General features: G+C 40.3%; 1 protein-coding gene across 1 annotated transcript in view; it reads left to right on the top strand.

Annotated features, from left to right (window-relative positions):
- Positions 1-18,705, top strand: part of LOC118921046 (olfactory receptor 2AJ1-like) — a 41,019-nt gene extending 22,314 nt beyond the window's left edge. Inside the window, exon 3 of the mRNA XM_057490457.1 lies at positions 18,316-18,705. Coding sequence (XP_057346440.1) covers positions 18,316-18,705 — 390 coding nt within the window. The remainder of the gene's footprint in view (positions 1-18,315) is intronic.
- The last annotated feature ends 1,942 nt before the right edge of the window (positions 18,706-20,647 follow it).

Genomic DNA, 20,647 nt, shown 5'->3' with positions numbered 1-20,647 from the left:
ATTTGGCCTTTTCCACAAAGCCTGTCTTTGTTAATTTAGTACTACATCCTCACATACATTGAGGACCAGGGTTCGACAAAACATCTCATTTTGCTAAAATAAGAGTGAAATATAACCTCTATTTGGTTTTCCTAAATTATACCCACATACTTAAAAATATTGCTAAATCAACCTCAATTTAGGCATCTGGCTTCACTGCATTCTGTTTACTGTCAGAGTTCTGAGCAGCAGGCCCCTTCCTCCTCTGATTTGAAGCTTATTTGATCTTTATTCTCAGGCCCCCTGAGAACCTAGAGTGTTTGAGCCACATTGTACAGGTGCAACCTCCATTTGAGAGTGGCAACCTGTGCTACAACAGCATAGTTCTGGCACATATATGACTGCAGGCATAACAGTATTTAGGAAAGATGAAGTTTATTCTAAGTTACTGTTACACTCTTGATGAAGGTCTTATTTGAAACCTGATATACTACCTGTACTAGGTGTATGAAGTTTGCTTAGTTAGAAGCCTGGAGTTTTGCACAAGAAATAATTCTTGCTGACTTATGTGGACGTACCTCAGGTGTCCAATTTTGTTCCAAACCAGAGTAAGATTTGCCACTTCAATAGGATACAACATCCACAGGCAGAATTGTAACTAAAATCTCAAATGTGCCTCTTTCTAAACAGACAAAATAACAGTTATTGCAGCTCACCTGGATTAGATAATTGCAATACCTAACGTTTGTACCAAGGCAGCTTTCCCCATCAATTTTTTCATGAATTAATATATATATGATTTAATCGTGTATAAATACACGATTTTAGAATAGTGGAAGTTGTTACTTAAATTTACTTGTAAATAAGCCAAGGCCACAGGAGTGGTAAAAATGGAGCCAAGAAATAAGGCTTGCCTATAATCTCAAATTATAAATTTTTTTTTAAAATAATTATTTTATATTGAAGGGTAGTTGATGCACAGTATTACATTACATTAGTTTCAGGTGTACAACACAGTGATTCAGCATTTATATACATGACAATTCTAGGTTCCAGCTATCACCCAACAAAGCTGTTACAATATCTTGACTATAACCCTTATGCCATACATTACATCCCGGTTACTTATTTATTTTACCATTGGAAGTCTGTACTTTTTTTTTTTTTTTTTTGTGAGGGCATCTCTCATATTTATTGATCAGATGGTTGTTAACAACAATAAAATTTTGTATAGGGGAGTCAATGCTCAATGCACAATCATTAATCCACCCCAAGCCTAATTTTCATCAGTCTCCAATCTTCTGAGGCATAACAAACAAGTTCTTACATGGAGAACAAATTCTTACATAATGAATAAGTTACATAGTAAACAGTACAAGGGCAGTCATCACAGAAATTTTTGGTTTTGCTCATGCATTATGAACTGTAAACAGTCAGTACAAATATGAATACTCATTTGGTTTTTATACTTGATTCATATGTGGATACCACATTTCTCTCTTTATTATTATTATTTTTAATAAAATGCTGAAGTGGTAGGTAGATACAAGATAAAGGTAGAAAACATAGTTTAGTGTTGTAAGAGAGCAAATGTAGATGATCAGGTGTGTGCCTGTAGATTATGTGTTAATCCAAGCTAGACAAGGGCCATAAAATATCCATGTATGCAGAAGATTTCACCCCGAACGGCGGGGTGAGGTTCTAAGGTTCACCTTAGTTGATCCCCAATTTCTCACCTGATGACCCCCCTGCGACTGTGCCTGTCTTAGGTTGTTCCTCCCTTGAGGAATCTTACGCGTCTCTGGCTAACCAGTCATCTTCCGGGGCCATACAGGGAAATGTAAAGTTGGTAAGTGAGAGAGAAGCCTTATTGTTTGAAATGGTTAGCTTTTTATTTCTTTGCATATTTATGCCCTGTAGCTTCTATGCCCAGCATTTGTCTTGAGGTATCTTTACCACTTGGAAGAATTATGATACTCGGTAAATTTGATATGAGGCACGAATTCTATTTAAGGGATGTAATTAGGAAGGAAGAAGAAAAGCTATAGAGGTAGCAGACGGCAGAAAACCTGGGAAGATTGATTATTTCTTTGACATATCTTCTTGTAGAGTAACTTCAGCATGTATAGGTTTTAAGCTACTACTTAAATTGCGCACACACATTAACATAATAGGAGTATAGTTACATAACCAAAGCATATCTGTAATTACCAGCCATCTCCAGTCAAACCAAGAAAACCAGTTAGGCAGCTTAGGCATTTGTGAAAACTTATCTTTGATATGGTGGATATTGTCCAACTGAACTTGAACAGTCTGAGAGAAATCAGAAAAATTAAAACAACCCTTTCCTGGGGAATGTTCACATCCCTTATGTTCTTTTAACAGTAAATAGTCTGTAGTTGTAAGATTTTGGAGCGCTACAATTTGCACTTCTCCTAATTCTTGGTTGAGTTCCAACAGTATAGATCCAGTCAAATTTGTTGTTGTACTGTATGCACACGCCAGCTTAGATATCTCCTTCCTCATTCCCATGGCAAGTCCAGGAGCTGGTGGGATGAGTGCATCTACAGCTGTAGCAGTGCGTGGATCTTTGTTGGGGTTTTTGATGATCATCTTCTGGCATGAGTCTTCCCGAGAGTGCTGATGTTGGAAGTTCAATTTCATATCGTATCTTAGTTCATTTTCGGGGTAGCCCAATTAGGCTTTGATCCTCTGTATAAACACAAACAGACCCTTTGCCGACACTTTTATATGGCCTTTATACTCTTGTGTAGGACTCATTGGAGGTTACCACACAGGAACTGACCTTTCTGTTTTGTTTTGTTTTGTTTTGTTTTTGGTATCACTAAACTACACTTACATGACGAATATTATGTTATCTAGGCTCTCCCCTATACCAGGTCTCCCCTATAAACCCCTTTACAGTCACTGTCCATCAGCATAGCAAAATGATGTAGAATCACTACTTGCCTTCTCTGTGTTGTACAGCCCTCCCTTTTCTCCTACCACCCCATGCATACTAATCTTAATACCCCCCTACTACTCCCCCCCCTTATCCCTCACTACCCACCCATCCTCCCCAGTCCCTTTCCCTTTGGTATCTTTTAGTAAATTCTTGAGTTCTGTGATTCTGCTGCTGTTTTGTTCCTTCACTTTTTAATTTGTTTTATATTCCACAGATAAGTGAAATCATTTGGTATTTCGCTTTCTCCGCTTGGCTTGTTTCACTGAGCATAATACCCTCCAGCTCCATCCATGTTGCTGCAAATGGTTGGATTTGCCCTTTTCTTATGGCTGAGTAGTATTCCATTGTGTATATGTACCACATCTTCTTTAACCATTCATCTATCCATGGACATTTAGGTTGCTTCCAATTCGTGGCTATTGTAAATAGTGCTGCGATAAACATAGGGGTGCACTCATCTTTCTCATACTTGATTGCTGCATTCATAGGGTAAATTCCTAGGAGTGCAATTCCTGGGTCAAATGGTATGTCTGTTTTGAGCATTTTTATGTACCTCCATACTGCTTTCCACAATGGTTGAAATAACTTACATTCACACCAGCAGTGTACGAGGGTTCCCCTTTCTCCACAGCCTCGCCAACATTTGTTGTTGTTTGTCTTTTGGATGGCAGCCATCCTTACTGGTGTGAGGTGATCCCTCATTGTAGTTTTAATTTGCATTTCTCTGATAATTAGCGATGTGGAGCATCTTTTCATGTGTCTCTTGGCCATCTGTATTTCTTTTTTGGAGAACTGTCTGTTCAGTTCCTCTGCACATTTTTTAATTGGGTTATATGTTTTTTGTTTGTTGAGGCGTGTGAGCTCTTTATATATTCTGGACGTCAAGCCTTTATCGGATGTGTCATTTTCAAATATATTCTCCCATATGGTAGGGTTCCTTTTTCTTCTATTGATGGTGTCTTTTGCTGTACAGAAGCTTTTCAGCTTAATATAGTCCCACTTACTCATTTTTGCTGTTGTTTTCCTTGCCCGGGGAGATATGTTCAAGAAGAGGTCACTCATGTTTATGTCTAAGAGGTTTTTGCCTATGTTTTCTTCCAAGAGTTTAATGGTTTCATGACTTACATTCAGGTCTTTGATCCATTTTGTGTTTCCTTTTGTATATGGGGTTAGACAATGGTCCAGTTTCATTCTCCTACATGTAGCTGTCCAGTTTTGCCAGCACCATCTGTTGAAGAGACTGTCATTTCGCCATTGTATGTCCATGGCTCCTTTATCAAATATTAATTGACCATATATGTCTGGGTTAATGTCTGGATTCTCTAGTCTCTTCCATTGGTCTGTGGCTCTTCTCTTGTGCCAGTACCAAATTGTCTTGATTACTCTGGCTTTATAGTAGAGCTTGAAGTTGGGGAGTGAGATCCCCCCTACTTTATTCTTCTTTCTCAGGATTGCTTTGCAATTCGGGGTCTTTGGTGTTTCCATATGAATTTTTGAATTCTTTGTTCCAGTTCATTGAAGAATGTTGCTGGTAGTTTCATAGGGATTGCATCAAATCTGTATATTGCTTTGGGCAGGATGGCCATTTTGACGATATTAATTCTTCCTAGCAATGAGCATGGGATGAGTTTCCATCTGTTTGTGTCCCCTTTAATTTGTCTTAAGAGTGACTTGTAGTTTTCTGAGTAAAAGTCTTTCACTTCTTTGGTTAGGTTTATTCCTATGTATTTTATTTTTTTTGATGCAATTGTGAATGGAGTTGTTTTCCTGATTTCTCTTTCTGTAGGTTCATTGTTAGTGTATAGGAAAGTCACAAATTTCTGTGTGTTGATTTTGTATCCTGCAACTTTGCTGTATTCTGATATCATTTCTAGTAGTTTTGGGGTGTAGTCTTTATGGTTTTTTATGTACAGTATCATGTCACCTGCAATTAGTGACAGTTTAACTTGTTCTTTACCAATCTGGATTCCTTGTATTTCTTTGTTTTGTCTGATTGCCGGGGCTAGGACCTCCAGTACTATGTTAAATAACAGTGGAGAGAGTGGGCATCCCTGTCTAGTTCCCGATGTCAGAGGAAATGCTTTCAGGTTCTCGCTGTTCAAAATATTGTTGGCTGTGGGTTTATCATAATGGTGTTTATTATGTTGAGGTACTTGCCCTCTATTCCCATTTTGCTGAGAGTTTTTATCATGAATGGATGTTGAACTTTGTCAAATGCTTTTTCAGCATCTATGGAGATGATAATGTGATTTTTGTCTTTCTTTTTGTTGATGTGGTGGATGATGTTGATGGACTTTCGAATGTTGTACCATCCTTGCATCCCTGGGATGAATCCCACTTGGTCATGGTGTATGATTCTTTTGATGTATTTTTAAATTCGGTTTGCTAATATTTTTTTGAGTATTTTTGCATCTTACGTTCATCAGGGATATTGGTCTGTAGTTTTCTTTTTTGGTGGGGTCTTTGCCTGGTTTTGGTATTAGGGTGATATTAGCTTCATAGAATGAGTTTGGGAGTACCCCTCCTCCTCTACTTTTTGGAGAACTTTAATGAGAATGGGTATTATATCTTCCCTGTATGTCTGATTAAATCCCGAGGTAAATCCATCTGGCCCGAGGGTTTTGTTTTTTGCTAGTTTTTTTGATTACCTCTTCAATTTCGTTGATGGTAATTGGTCTGTTTAGATTTTCTGTTTCTTTCTGGGTCAATCTTGGAAGGTTGTATTTTTCTAGGAAGTTGTCCATTTCTCCTAGGTTTCCCAGGTTGTTAGCATATAGGTTTTCATAGTTTTCTCTAATAATTCTTTGTATTTCTGTGGGGACCGTCGTGATTTTTCCTTTCTCGTTTCTGATACTGTTGATTTGTGTTGACTCTCTTTTCTTCTTAATAAGTCTGGCTAGAGGCTTATCTATTTTGTTTATTTTGTCGAAGAATTGGATCTTGGTTTCATTGATATTTGCTATTGTTTTATTCTTCTCAATTTTATTTATTTCTTCTCGGATCTTTATTATGTCCCTCCTTCTGTTGACCTTAGGCCTCATCTGTTCTTCTTTTTCCAATTTCGATAATTGTGACATTAGATCATTCATTTGGGATTGCACTTCCTTTATTAAATATGCTTGGTTTGCTATATACTTTTCTCTTAAGACTGCTTTTGCTGTATCCCACAGAAGTTGGGGCTTAGTGTTGTTGTTGTCATTTATTTCCATATATTGCTGGATCTCCATTTTGATTTGGTCATTGATCCATTGATTATTTAGGAGCGTGTTGTTAAGCCTCCATGTGTTTGTGAGCCTCTTCGCTTTCTTTGTACAGTTTATTTCTAGTTTTATGCCTTTGTAGTCTGAAAAGTTGGTTGGTAGGATTTCAATCTTTTGTAATTTTCTGTGGCTCTTTTTGTGGCCTAGTATGTGGTCTATTCTGGAGAATGTTCCATGTGCACTTGAGATGAATATATATCCTGTTGCTTTTGGATGTAGAGTTGTATAGATATCTATTAGGTCCATCTGCTCTACTATTTTGTTCAGTGCTTCCGTGTCCTAACTTATTTTCTTCCCAGTGTATCTATCCTTTGGGGTGAGTGGTGTGTTGAAGACTCCTAGAATGAATGAATCGCAGTCTATATCCCGCTTTAGTTCTGTTAGTATTTGTTTCACGTATGCTGGTGCTGCTGTGTTGGGTGCATATATATTTAGAATGGTTATATCCTCTTCTTGGACTGAGCCCTTTATCATTATACAGTGTTCTTCTTCATCTCTTGTTACTTTCTTTGTTTTGAAGTTTATTTTGTCTGATATTAGTACTGCAACCCCTGCTTTCTTCTCACTGTCGTTTGCTTGAAATATGTTTTTCCATCCCTTGCCTTTTAGTCTGTACATGTCTTTGGGTTTGAGGTGAGTTTCTTTTAAGCAGCATGTAGATGGGTCTTGCTTTTTTATCCATTCTATTACTCTGTTTCTTTTGATTGGTCCATTCAGCCCATTAACATTTAGGGTGACTATTGAAAGATATCTGCTTATCGCCATTGCACGCTTTAAATTCTTGGTTACCAAACGTTCAAGGTTAGCCTCTTTAGTATCTTACTTCCTAAGTTAGCTCGCTTATTGAGCTGTTATATACACTGTCTGGAGATTCTTTTCTCCTCTCCCTTCGTGTTCCTCTTCCTCGATTCTTCAAATGTTGGGTGTTTTGTGCTGTGCTCTTTCTAGGAGTGCTCCCATCTAGAGCATTCCCTGTAAGATGTTCTGTAGAGGTGGTTTGTGGAAAGCAAATTCCCTCAGCTTTTGTTTGTCTAGGAATTGTTTAATCCCACCATCATATTTGAATGATATTCGTGCTGGATACAGTATCCTTGGTTCAAGGCCCTTCTGTTTCATTGTACTAAGTATATCATGCTATTCTCTGCTGGCCTGTAGGGTTTCTGTTGAGAAATCTGATGTTAGCCTGATGGGTTTTCCTTTATAGGTGACCTTTTTCTCTCTAGCTGCCTTTAAAACTCTTTTCTTGTCCTTGATATTTGCCAATTTAATTATTATGTGTCTTGGTGTTGTCCTCCTTGGATCCTTTCTGTTGGGGGTTCTGTGTATTTCCGTCGTCTGTACGATTATTTCCTCCCCCAGTTTGGGGAAGTTTTCAGCAATTATTTCTTCTAAGATACTTTCCATCTCCTTTCCTCTCTCTTCTTCTTCTGGGACCCCTATAATACGGGTATTGTTCCTTTTGGATTGGTCACACAGTTCTCTTAATATTGTTTCATTCCTGGAGATCCTTTTGTCTCTCTCTATGTCAACTTCTATGCGTTCCTGTTCTCTGGTTTCAATTCCATCAATGGCCTCTTGCATCCTATCTATTCTGCTTTTAAACCCTTCCAGAGTTTGTTTCATTTCTGTGATCTCCTTTCTGGCATCTGTGATCTCTCTCTGGACTTCATCCCATTTCTCTTGTGTATTTCTCTGCATCTCTGTCAGCATGTTGGTGATTCTTATTTTGAATTCTTTTTCAGGAAGACTGGTTAAGTCTGTCTCTTTCTCTGGTGTTGTCATTGTGATCTTGTCTGTCTGTAGCTTTGCCTATTCATGGTTATAGGAATAGTTTGCAGAGCTGGGACGAGTGATGGCTGGAAGAACTTCCCTTCTTGTTGGTTTGTGGCCCTCTTCTCCTGGGAGAACAGCGTCCTCTTGTGGCTTGTGCTGGGCAGCTGCGCGCCGACAGGGTTTCTTCTTCCTGCCCGGCTGCTATGGAGTTTATCTCCGCTGTTGTTGTGGGCGTGGCCTGGCTCGGGCTGCTGCTCCAAAGTGGTGGAGTCGCGTTGGAGCAGGAGCTGCTGGGAGGCTATTTATCTCCATAAGGGGCCTCCCTGCTCCCTGCAGCCCAGGGGTTAGGGTGCCCAGAGATCCCCGGATTCCCTACCTCTGGATTAAGTGTCCTGCCCTGCCCCTTTAAGACTTCCAAAAAGCACCCGCCAAAACAAAACAACAACCACCAAAAAAAAAAAAAATTTTAAATTAAAAAAAAAAAAAATTTTTAAATAAAAAAAAAAAAGGTGGCCGCTCGTTTTTCTTTATTCTCCGGCACCAGCCTCAGGCCTCTGCTCACCGGTCTTGCTGCCCTGTTTCCCTAGTATTGGGTTCCCTATCCCTTTAAGACTTCCAAAAAGCGCTCGCCAAAACAAAGCAGCAAAAAGAAAAAGAAAAAACATTGTTCGCGCGCTTTTCTTATGTCCTCCGTCGCCCGGCCTCCGGTGCCCGCTCACTGTTCTTGCTGCCCTGTTTTCCTAGCATCCAGTGCCCTCTGGGCACGTTCTGTGTCTGTGCTCTTGCCCGGATGGTGGGAGCTGGGTGTTCGGCAGTTCTGTGCTCCGTCTCCCTCCCGCTCTGCCTGTTCTTCTCCCGCCAGGAGCTGGGGGGATGGGAGCTCAGCTCCCGCCGGGCCGGAGCTTGTATCTTACCCCCTTCATGCGGAGCTGGTTTCTCTCAGGTGCGGATGTGGTCTGGATATTGTCCTGTGTCCTCTGGTCTTTATTCTAGGAAGGGTTGTCTTTGTTATATTTTCATAGATATATGTGGTTTTGGGAGGATATTTCCGCTGCTCTACTCACGCCGCCATCTTCCCTGTAGTAACTCAAATTATAAATTTCAAATAATAAGAAAATCATGAAAATCTACCCAGATAGAATTAAACTACAAAATAATTGGCACCATAAAATCTGCTATTACTGCATTATCATAGATTTCATTACTTAGATCCAAAGGTCTTACTTAGATACAATTCAAAAAACAAAAGGCCTAGATAGCAAACACCATATTTTAATATATAAAATAAAAAGAATTATGCTATTTAGATACAAACAAGTTGAAACTTAGAACACAGAAATGCTATCAAATTAAGTTCAAACAAGAAAAATTATTGAATTCTCCCATGTGCTTCAGCAATTTAATTACTGTCTTTAACAAAAACTTGTGTTTCAATAACACATCTTAGTCTTTCTTTCTTATCAATGTTTAAAAAAGTATCAGATAAATTCACTCCTTGATGTATTTTCTAATCATCATCCCTTTCCAAGGACATTTATTTATTTACTTTTACTTTTCCTTGTTAAGTATTTTTTCTTATTTTAATGAATAATAGTTTTCTGAAAGGATTTGGGGAAATATATTGAAGTCCAAGGCAACTCTGGAATATTTCAAAATTAATCATCTTTGTCATCCAAATAGATGCAATGCAGCTCAGGAGCATTAATTGCATAGTATAATTAAGAAAAGGTAGTAAGCCACACCCCTTAATAGATCACTCTAGACTTACATGAACAAGTTGATGCTGTCATATCAGAAGAGCTAATTTAGGAGGATGCTGCTCAGAGGGGATGCAGATCCAGTGATGTTGGAGGTCATCATTTTTATCATAAGTGAGTAGGTCACATTAACCTATTAATATTTAGTAATTGGTTATGACTTTTGAACTTCAGAAAACCCACCAATTATACTACTTCCTCTATATAGTTTTACAAAATAAATTCCACTTGTTTTCTATTCTATATCTGAAGAATGAAAATGTATGTTGCTTGACAGTCATCAGGTAAAAATCTTGTTTAAACGACCTATCAATTCAGTCAAATAAATGATTTGGCTATTCTTATTTTACTTTTTACAGAACAGATTGATTAATCCTCCCAATCTTTGGGAAAAACATTAATAGTTTTACTGTTAAGTGAGGGCAAGAGAGGTTAGAAAAAAATATACAAAAGTAAATTATATACAATTTTCTAAATGTTCTATGATTTTAGGAGAAAAAGGAGAGGCTCTATTTGTGTCTTCTAGTGGCATTGCAAAAGAGAAGAATTTGTGATTTAAAGTAGAGATGTCATAATTTTAGCACCATTCTAAATGAAAATCTATGGAAACAGAAGAAAATTTCTAGTATTCTGAAGTTATAGTGAAGATGTAAAGAAAATGTGCATTTTTCAGAGTATTAAATTTTCCTATTCCTGCACTAGATAGTGTCAAGTTCTAGTTTCCATAGAATTTCATTTTAGTACTTCATTTGCAAGATGAGTTATTTCCTCATTTAATTTCCCTCACATTTATTTCCCATAGTCAGTTTGTTAGAAATTTCCCTCAGAATCCTCTTTGTATAAGTTTATAAACATTATAAGTAGTGACAAGTTGTTTCACTTATGTAATGTGAACAGGTAAATAGAAATTTTATTGAACATTATCACAGCATAGGAAAATATAACTACCTACCATGCCTTTCATATAATTGAAACATTACATAATCTAAACACTAGGGAATAATTTAATAAATAAAATGTAGTATATGTTTACAAAGGAATATTATTCAGCTTTAAAAGAGAAAGAAATGCTGGCACATATTAGAACATAGATAAATGTTCAGGACATTATGGTACATATAATAAGCCAGTCACACACACACACACACACACACACACACACACACACACACACAAACTGTATGACTCCACTTACCTGAAGTTCTTAGAGAGACAGAGTGAAAAAATTGTTGTCAAGGGATGGGCAGAAAGGGGAATGGGGAGTTATTTAATTGGCAGACTTTCAATCTGAGAAGATGAGCAGAGTCCTGGAAAATGATGTTGGTTATGAATGCACATCAGCATGGAAAAACTTAATGCCCCTCTGCTCAGGGTACACTAAAATAAGTAAGATGGTAGCAAAAATGAAGTTATGAAACTTTCCCAAAACACTACCATTGCTAAAGTACCTATTGATCTTTAAACTGGTTTAGAGTTCTAACACTTCAACAGTAAGGAAGGTGAAAACAATGAAAAATCAGAATCCCTCAAAACAGAGAAATGGCGAGCATTTTGAGGTCCTTGAGGAAAGTCATACTAGAGGCTATCTTTAGGGAATTTACATAGTTACTAGGGGTACAAACTCTTAGGAGTCCATGTTGTAGACACGACATGCAGATCACAAAGTTTTCACAAATGCAAAATACATTTGACAGGGAGGAAATGTGTACCTGTGATGTCTAACTTTGAAATAAACACCTAAAATTTTCAAGCAGAATGCTACCAGTACAACGATGATACTCAAGCAACGGAGTTAGGGACTGAGTGAGGCTTCACACTGCCTTTCTGTCCTCACCAGCTTCCTGTGTGAGACAGCTGCACACAGTGGGGGAGAAGGAACGACCACAGAGTTCGGGGCCTCCTGCAGCCTTTCCACTTCACTGGATTACATCATATCCTTGAGACTGAATTACCACCCCATTGCTGGTCATATTTATTCAACAACGCAGAACAGTTTCATACCAACATATCAGAAATGAAATTGCCTTTAAGTATGTTGATTTTATTGAGACAGAAGAAGAAATTAATTTATCTTGGTGTTGGGAGAACTCGGGAGTTTTATTTTCTCTTCTTTATTGAGAAAATATTGTGTTTCTGTGACATAGAGGGGAAATAGTGTCATAACACAAGTGCCTTTATGCAGTTAATGAAAGAGTGCATGAAGTATCAGTCTTGCAATTCTGGATAACATGCTCAGAAGATCATTATGTTTTCAGTGTACAACACAATAAAGTAAAACTATATGCACTAACAATTCCAAGGGAAGGTATATGCCCATCTGCAGAGTTAGTCTTTCCAGTTTCCAGACCAGAGACTATATATCTTCTTGTATGGAAGGAGAAAATAACTTTCTGAATTAGTCAATGTCAGGAAATACCTGATTTTGGTAGGTTTCAATACATTTCCATATTTAATATACTTGTAACATTCATTATGAAATAATTCATTTTTAATAAGCATGTTTATGTTATTGGCTTGTGCTGACATACCGTATTCACCCCTTGTGGCGGTGACGACAGCGATACGTACACAGACCTGGTTCACTTCAGTTGTTTATTGTTGCTCGGAAGGCCGGGAGAAGGTGAGTGAGAAGAAGCAACAGCCGGGGGGAGCGAATGAGAGGAAGAATGAGAGGAGAGAGAGACAGAGATTGAGAGAGAATTAGTGAGAGAGTGAGAGAGTGAGTGAGTGAGAGAGTGAGAGAGTGGGAGAGTGAGAGAGTGCTTCTCTTTCTTGCTTATGCCTTATATAAAGGAAGCTGGCTTATGGTGATCAAGATCATGCAAGCCTATAGGAGCAACTTCCTTATGCTAATGCCACCAAACCAGGCAGGGTGGCGCCCAGGAAGCGTGCGCCACCTTAGGGCATTGGTCAACTAGAGTGGAAGGGCGGTGTTCAGCCATAGTGGGACTCAGCCTCGGCCGTAGGCCGGCCCCTACATCTCCCCCTTTTTTGTTTTTTAACACAATGAGGCTCGGGGACCATGCCTGTCTTAGGTTGTCAGGGAGGCGCAGCATCCTTACCCGTCATAAGGCAACAGACAGCTAAGGTCTGCGCCCTGTCTTAGGTTGGTATGCGTACCTCCTGATCTTACCCGTCTTTGACTACTGGTCCAACATATTGTGCTACACCCTAGGGGAGATGCCTTCTTCTATAGCTGCCATGGCCTGCACCAGAGCCATCCGCACTTTCCGATGTTGCCATTGCATCGAACAGAACACCCATGCCTGACCAGGCTTTGGTGGCATTTAGCACGGCTTCAGCAAACTGAGCTACAGACAGCGCCTCTAACTTTTGGGGACTAACATTCAATATTTCTTGCCATAGCTGAGTGGTGAGCACATCAAACTCACTGGACCAATTGGTGGATAACATCTTGCCTAATTTCCTGGACAGATTGGCAGCTTTAGAGAGGTTATGAAAGGAATGCCAGTAACACATAGAGCTGTCAAAAGGCAGATATGGGAGATTAAGTGTACTATAGGTAGAGAAAAAGGCGGGAAAGGTATGTGCAGTTTCAGTCACCGGGAGTGGAATAGGCCAAGCCTTCACCAGACCCCATAGTTCTCTGGGTTCCGCTATCGCCTGCTGAAGAATCAGTAGCAGGATGAGCATCAGTGGCGTTGGCATCTCGCACTTCCGGTTCTGGTCTTGCCACTCTCCGTGTCAGGCATTCAGGCACCCAGATGGGATTGTTTCGGTCCTGTGGGAAAACACAAACAGAGCCTCGGTTCCAGATTAACACTGGATCCGGGCCTTTCCATGATCCTTCCAATACATCCTTCCACATAACTGCGGGCATGTCTTTAGGCCTGGAACGGCGAATATGCCGCTCTGCTGCACTGTGGCCATCTTTGTCCAATGTCAAAAAATTTAAAATGAACAATATGATGTTAAGTTTGTCTCTGGGGGATCTGAAGTCTGCCCCTATTCTCCCTTTTTGTTTATAGAGAGCATTTTTAAGGATCAGGTTGGCACGCTCTACCACGCCTTGCCCTTGAGGGTTATAGGGAATGCCCGTGGTGTGGGTGATATCCATTGTTTTTAAAAAGCTGAGGAGCGATTGGGATGTATATACTGGCCCATTGTCAGTTTTTAAATGTTTGGGCTTTCCCCAGGCCAAAAATGCCTGGAGGCAGTGAGATATGACATCTCTAGATTTTTCTCCTGTATGGCAAGAGGCAAAAATGATGCCTGAGCAGGTGTCTACAGACACATGGACATATTTCATCTTACCGAATTCTGGAATATGGGTAACATCCATTTGCCAAATATGATTGTGGAGTAGCCCCTTTGGATTAACTCCTTCTGAGATGGAGGGTAGGAGTGTGACACACCATTTGCAACTGACTACTATGGCTCTTGCTTGGTCTCTAGTAATATTATATTTTAGGTGAAGGGTATGTGCATTGACATGGAATTGTTTGTGAAATTGAGCAGCTTGTTCTACAGGGTCAAATAGAGCTAAGATGTTAAACTCACGGGTCAGGGCATCGGCACGTCTGTTTCCCTCAGCAATGGGTCCTGGGAGGGAAGTGTGGGCCCTTACATGTCCAATAAAGAAAGGTTCTGATCGAGTCCATATTAGTTGTTGTAGCTTTCTAAAAATGTTGGCAACGGGGGAAGACTGGCTAATATAACTTACATTCTCTAAGATGGACACAGCAGTCACTACATACTGACTATCTGCTAAAAGGTTAAAAGGTTCCTGTGAGAAAAGCGTAAAGGCTTGTGCTACAGCCAACAGCTCTGTTTGTTGGGCTGAAGTGGTTGGAAAACTGAATGTCCAAGATTGGTCACCAGTGACCACAGTCCCAATGCCATTCTTTGACCCATCAGTGAACACCACCTTGGCTTTGGGTATGGGATTACATCTTGTGTTTTTAGGAAAGATGACGGGATTAGAGAGGCAGAACTGTAGCCAAGGATGTTTTGGGTAGTGGTTGTCAAAGGAAGCATTGGTGATGGTGTAAGCAACAGCCCATGCATCGCAGCATGCAGTAAGACATTCAATCTGCTCAGCAGTATAAGGCGTTATTATCATGTTTGGGGGAATCCCAAATGTTTTTATAGCTGTCCTGATTCCCTTGATGATCAAATCAGCTATACTCTGAGGATACCATCTTAATGTTTTTCCTGGAGAGTGGGCCAGATATACCCAGAGAATTGGCCCTTCCTGCCAAAGTATCCCTGTTGGGCTATTATTACTGGGTATCACTATAAGGAATAGCAATTTGCCATAGTCTATTCTATCTACCTGGGCAAGCTGCAAGCGGGATTGTACTAGGCTCAAGGCTTCCTTGGCTTGCTTACTGAGACAGCGCGGAGATGATAAATCAGAATCGCCCTTCAGTGTCTCATATAATGGACTGAGCTCTTCATCTGTAAGCTTTAGGAATGGCCTTACCCAATTTATATCTCCAAGTAGTTTTTGAAAATCATTAAGGGTTTTTAATTGATCTGTTCTTATGGTTATTTTTAATGGCCTAGCAATAGTATCTTCCAATTTAATTCCTAAATACTGTTTGGTGCAAGTTGACTGTATTTTCTCTGGTGCTAGTTCCAGACCCCATATCTTAAAGTGTGCTTGCAAGAAGCAGAGGGCTTCTTCTACTTTACTATTCTTTTCATGACATAAGAGAATATCATCCATATAATGATAGATAATTACATCAGGGAACTTTTTTCTAACTTCTGCCAGGGCCTCATGCACATACAACTGGCACATAGTAGGGCTATTTGCCATGCCTTGTGGCAACACTTTCCACTCATACCACTCATCTGGGCAATCATGGTTGATGGCTGGTACAGTGAAGGCAAACTTTTTACAGTCCTCAGAATGAAGAGGGATGGAAAAGAAACAATCTTTGATATCTATTACAATTGATTTCCAACCTTTTGGCAGGGCCATAGGCAATGGTAAACCTAATTGCACTGAACCCATGAGAATCATCTGATTATTTACAGCTCTTAAATCATGCAGCAATCTCCATTTTCCTGACTTCTTTCTTATGACAAATATGGGTGTATTCCATGGGGAAGTAGAACTTTGAAGATGCCCTGCAGCAATTTGCTCTTGCACTAATGTGTGGGCTGCTTCCCTTTTCTCTTTAGTAAGGGGCCACTGAGGAACCCACACGGGCTCCTCTGATCGCCATAATTTTGGGCAATCTCGCTTTAAATGACCCATCTGCTTGCAATAGAAGCATGCCCTGTGAGGGGTAGCCCTGCTGCGTGCATTTTGCAGTCCCTGAGTTATGGCTGCAGCCATTACCTGTCCTTGCACTACAGTGTCATTGATGTCCCTGCAAACTTTGAGGTACACATTTAAATCTTTATTTTTCCAAGGCCTGATAGCCTCCTTGCACCATTTATTTGCTTGCTCATAGGCCAACTGTTTTACTAGGGGCATGGCTGTGTCAACATCTCCAACTATATGGCCTGCAGTTTGCATCAACCTTGCCAAGATGTCTGCATAAGGCTCATTTGGTCCTTGGAGTACTTTAGATAATTGACCCTGTAAATCACCAATGCCCTGGAGTGTTTTCCAGGACTTGACAGTTGCTGTAGCTATTTGCATATACACAGCTGGAGGGTAATTTATCTGATTATGCTGTCCTAGGTAAGGTCCTGTGCCCATTAGCATCTCCAGGTTCCACTGATTGTTCCCTGTGGCAGCATTGCACCGGGCAGTGTCTTGAGAAAGCTCTGCCCACGCAGTTTTGAATAGCAGGTACTGACCTCCAGTAAGGCATGCTCTGGCTACATTAGCCCAATCATCTGGTGTTAGATTCTGAGTGGCTAATGACTCCACTATGGCCACAGTGAACGCTGCTTGCACTCCATAGGTGGTGGCAGCTTCCTTTAGGCTTTTAACAAGCTTAAAATCTAGGGCTTGATGGTATCTTTGCTGGGTGTTTGGATCTTCTATTACTGGGAAGGCTGCATTCCCCTCCATGGTTAGACATTCCCTCCATCTATTCTTGCCCAATTGTTCTTGGCACCCCTGGCCACCACAATATGAGTAACTCTGGTAAAGGGGTGGCTCTGCTCTATAGGTTGGAGAGCAAAATGGATAATTTGGGGCTGTTGGCACAATCTCTTCTACCTTACTGCTCTTATTGGGGAGAGGGGCTGAGCTAGTCTCTCCTTCCTCTCTGCTTATTCTCAGTCGGCTCAGTGAGGAGCACAATGTGGGCCGATGTCCTCTCTGAGCAGCCCTAGCCTCTAACTCTTCTCCTGATAATTCTTGGTCCTCTTCCTCATCAGAGGACCCCCCCTGTGTAGATCCTCTTTCAGATGCTCTCGCAGAGTCTCTTTCCTCTTTCACTTCCTCAAGAATCTCCTCTCCCTCCCTTATGGCTTCTCTACAACTAGGTTTATTCTCCTTTAGGCAGCTCTTAACCGGGAGTGGCTCCCTGCGATCTGCGTTGCGCAGATCCTCGCCTAACTTTTCCCACACGGGGGTAGTGATTCTTCCTGCATCTAGGAACCATGGAGCATGCTTCTCCACTGTGTGGAGGAAAGCCCTTGCAGTTTTTGTTTTTAATGAGGTTCCGTTGGCCCTCAGGAGTGCTCTCAAAGGCTCTTCTACTCTAATTCTAGACTCTTCAGATCCCATGTTAGCGATTAAAGGATAAAAGGCTACTTCTAAGTTTATGGGTAAAGGGTACTCTTATCGCTAACCTGCATTCGTCGCTATACCGCGAACTTTCCTTGCTTTGTCGCTATCCTGCGAACTTTCCTGGCTTCGTCGCTATCCCGCGAACTTTCCTGGCTTCGTCGCTATCCCGCGAACTTTCACTGGCGCCCTAACTTTTCATAACATTTTTGACAAAACAAAACAGTACAACAAAGAACACTATGACGGACAGACAAAACAGAAATCCCCACCACAGCCGCTTGCTATCTCCTTTCCTACTCCTACATTTGCTTTGCTCGTTGGTCCACTCACCCTTCTCATCTGAGGCGCCTTCCCGAGCAATCCTTCCGAACGGGGTCCACAGGTACTGCTTCAGGGTAAGAAGCTCTATGGCGTCCGCGTCCGGCAGATTCTCCTCTGGGTGGTTGGAGAAAAAAACTCCCGGGTTTCGGCACCAGATACCGCGTTCACCCCTTGTGGCGGTGACGACAGCGATACGTACACAGACCTGGTTCACTTCAGTTGTTTATTGTTGCTCGGAAGGCCGGGAGAAGGTGAGTGAGAAGAAGCAACAGCCGGGGGGAGCGAATGAGAGGAAGAATGAGAGGAGAGAGAGACAGAGATTGAGAGAGAATGAGTGAGAGAGTGAGAGAGTGAGTGAGTGAGAGAGTGAGAGAGTGGGAGAGTGAGAGAGTGCTTCTCTTTCCTGCTTATGCCTTATATAAAGGAAGCTGGCTTATGGTGATCAAGATCATGCAAGCCTATAGGAGCAACTTCCTTATGCTAATGCCACCAAACCAGGCAGGGTGGCGCCCAGGAAGCGTGCGTCACCTTAGGGCATTGGTCAACTAGAGTGGAAGGGCAGTGTTCAGCCATAGTGGGACTCAGCCTCGGCCGTAGGCCGGCCTCTACACTGACACATCTGTCTTTGAGTACGCCATGTACACCTGCTGTGTGTTAATGCTCCTGGTCCCACTTTCCCTCATCCTGAACTCCTATAGTCTCATTCTGGCTGCTGTTCTCCAGATGCATTCTGCGGAAGCCCGTAGAAAGGCTTTTGGCACATGCTCCTCACATTTGGCTGTGGTGGGACTGTTTTACGGAGCTGCCATTTTTTCCTACATGAGACCTAAATCTAATAGGTCAGCTAACCATGGCAAGGTTGTGTCAACATTTTATACTATCTTCACCCCTGTGCTGAACCCCCTCATCTACAATCTGAGGACCAATGATGTCAAGGGAGCCCTGACAAGGCTTATGGGCCAGTGTCCTGCCTTAAATAATAACTGAGTGAGAGATTCCTAGAGGGAATTTATTATTGCATTATATCTATAGCTCTTATTTCCCTTTTTCTTTGAAATACTGATGGATCTCCATATATTGGGATTGTCTATTACATTGTCATCAGAAATAAATTGTGGACTGCTAAAAATCTGTTGATCACAAGTCCTTATTAAAAAATGTTTCCATACCGCACCTCACAATATTTGTTCACAGAATTAACTAAGCCATCAAGTAATTTTGACATGTAATTGTTGATATTTTTCACAACTGAGGTATAATTTGCAAACACCAGAATGCTTACTTCTGAAGCCTATCTTTCATCAGTTTTGATAACACCTCCCTTGTACTACACACCCACCAACCTGAGACCAGACCCACCCAGAAATGTCCCTGTGCCCTTTTCCAGTGAATCACAACCCCTGCTTTGATTTGTGTCTGTATCTTTTAGTTTGGTCCATCCTAAAATTCCATGCCATTTAGAAAATATAGTAGGTACTTTGTATGTCTTCTGTCCTCATTGCAAAACTTCATACGTTTCCAAAGATTCCTGCACAATTTTAGCTTCATCAGCAGTCTGCTCTTTTTAACTGTTAATTAGTATTCTCTTGTCTGAATATATCACCATTTGTTGCCCAATATTTGTTGATAGACACATGGGCTATTTTCCTGCTGTAACTATTGTGACTAAAATTGTGTTTAGTTTCCTTATATGATATGATTTTATTTCTTTTGGTAGATTAATAACTTTTAATAAACTGTTTTCTACATGGTTGTTCAATTCTGTAATCCCACCAGCAAAGCACATGGATACGTTTTCCCAGTTGATAACAAGTGTGAATAATATCAATCTTCTTCATTTTAGCTATGCTAGCATAGGTATTTCTAACACATTTTGTTTCAGTTTGAATTTTGCTGTGACCAATGATGCCAAGGACTTTTGCATTACCTCACCACCTCTGTGTGTATTTTCCTTGTGAAGTATTTTTATCTTTGAAAAAAGGACATGTAGCTGCTTCCAAAGTAGATACAACTTAATGGTTCACTTGTAAATGACATATGAGAGTCAAAGGATTAATTTAAATAAAATTATATATTAGTTCACTTGGTATTAATGTATTTTCTGAAAAATCTGTTTCCATTCAGTTCTCAAAGATTAACTATTTTCATTAACTGGTTATTTATGTAATATATGTGTTCCAGCACATCCATGGGGCTTGAATTATGAGTTTGTTTTTTAAAAATATGTACCATAACAAAATATTCCAATTTGATTGTGTAATCGTGCCATTGAAAATCAGAAATTTTTTTTCTCTAACATGTACTTTTTACCCAACAAGGAAGAACAGAAAATAGGTCACACAATGTAGGACTTGGGTGCTCACAGTACATTTCTTATATTTTACTGGTAAATGATTATATATCCATAATAATTTTCGATCAAGAAATTTTGAACATTAAAAGAGGCTGTTGAATTTGCAAAGTAAAAAATACGAGTATATATTTATTAATATAGCTATATATTTTCTAGTTTGTTTTTGTGTTTTTTCTGAAAACTTAGTGATAAAAATACAAAATGAACTGTAAGACAATAGTTAAAAAAAATAACGTTTATAAATTATTTTTAATTCTTTTACCTTTGTCATTTTTGTTTAATATTACTCCCATCTTTCACTACTTTTCCTTTCCTTTTTTTTTTGTCCGAGCATGTTAGCCAGCATTGTGTGCCCTGCCTCTCGGGGACTGAACAAAAGAGTGACCTAGTGAGGATGGTACCAGGCTGCCAGGGGCGGCCCCAGCTTTGCTGGGTCCTGGGATACATTCTAAGTAGCACCTACAGACTTCAGAAGAAGGGTGAGTTGAAGAAATTGCATTCTACCTGACTGCCAGACTTCAATATCTTTAAAAACTAAACACCTTATTCTGTTTACACCTTGTTTGTTCCCCTAAA

The sequence above is a fragment of the Manis pentadactyla genome, chromosome 13 (assembly GCF_030020395.1).
Source record: "Manis pentadactyla isolate mManPen7 chromosome 13, mManPen7.hap1, whole genome shotgun sequence".
Lineage (NCBI taxonomy): Eukaryota > Metazoa > Chordata > Mammalia > Pholidota > Manidae > Manis > Manis pentadactyla.
This window is presented reverse-complemented; position numbering and strand designations above follow the sequence as displayed.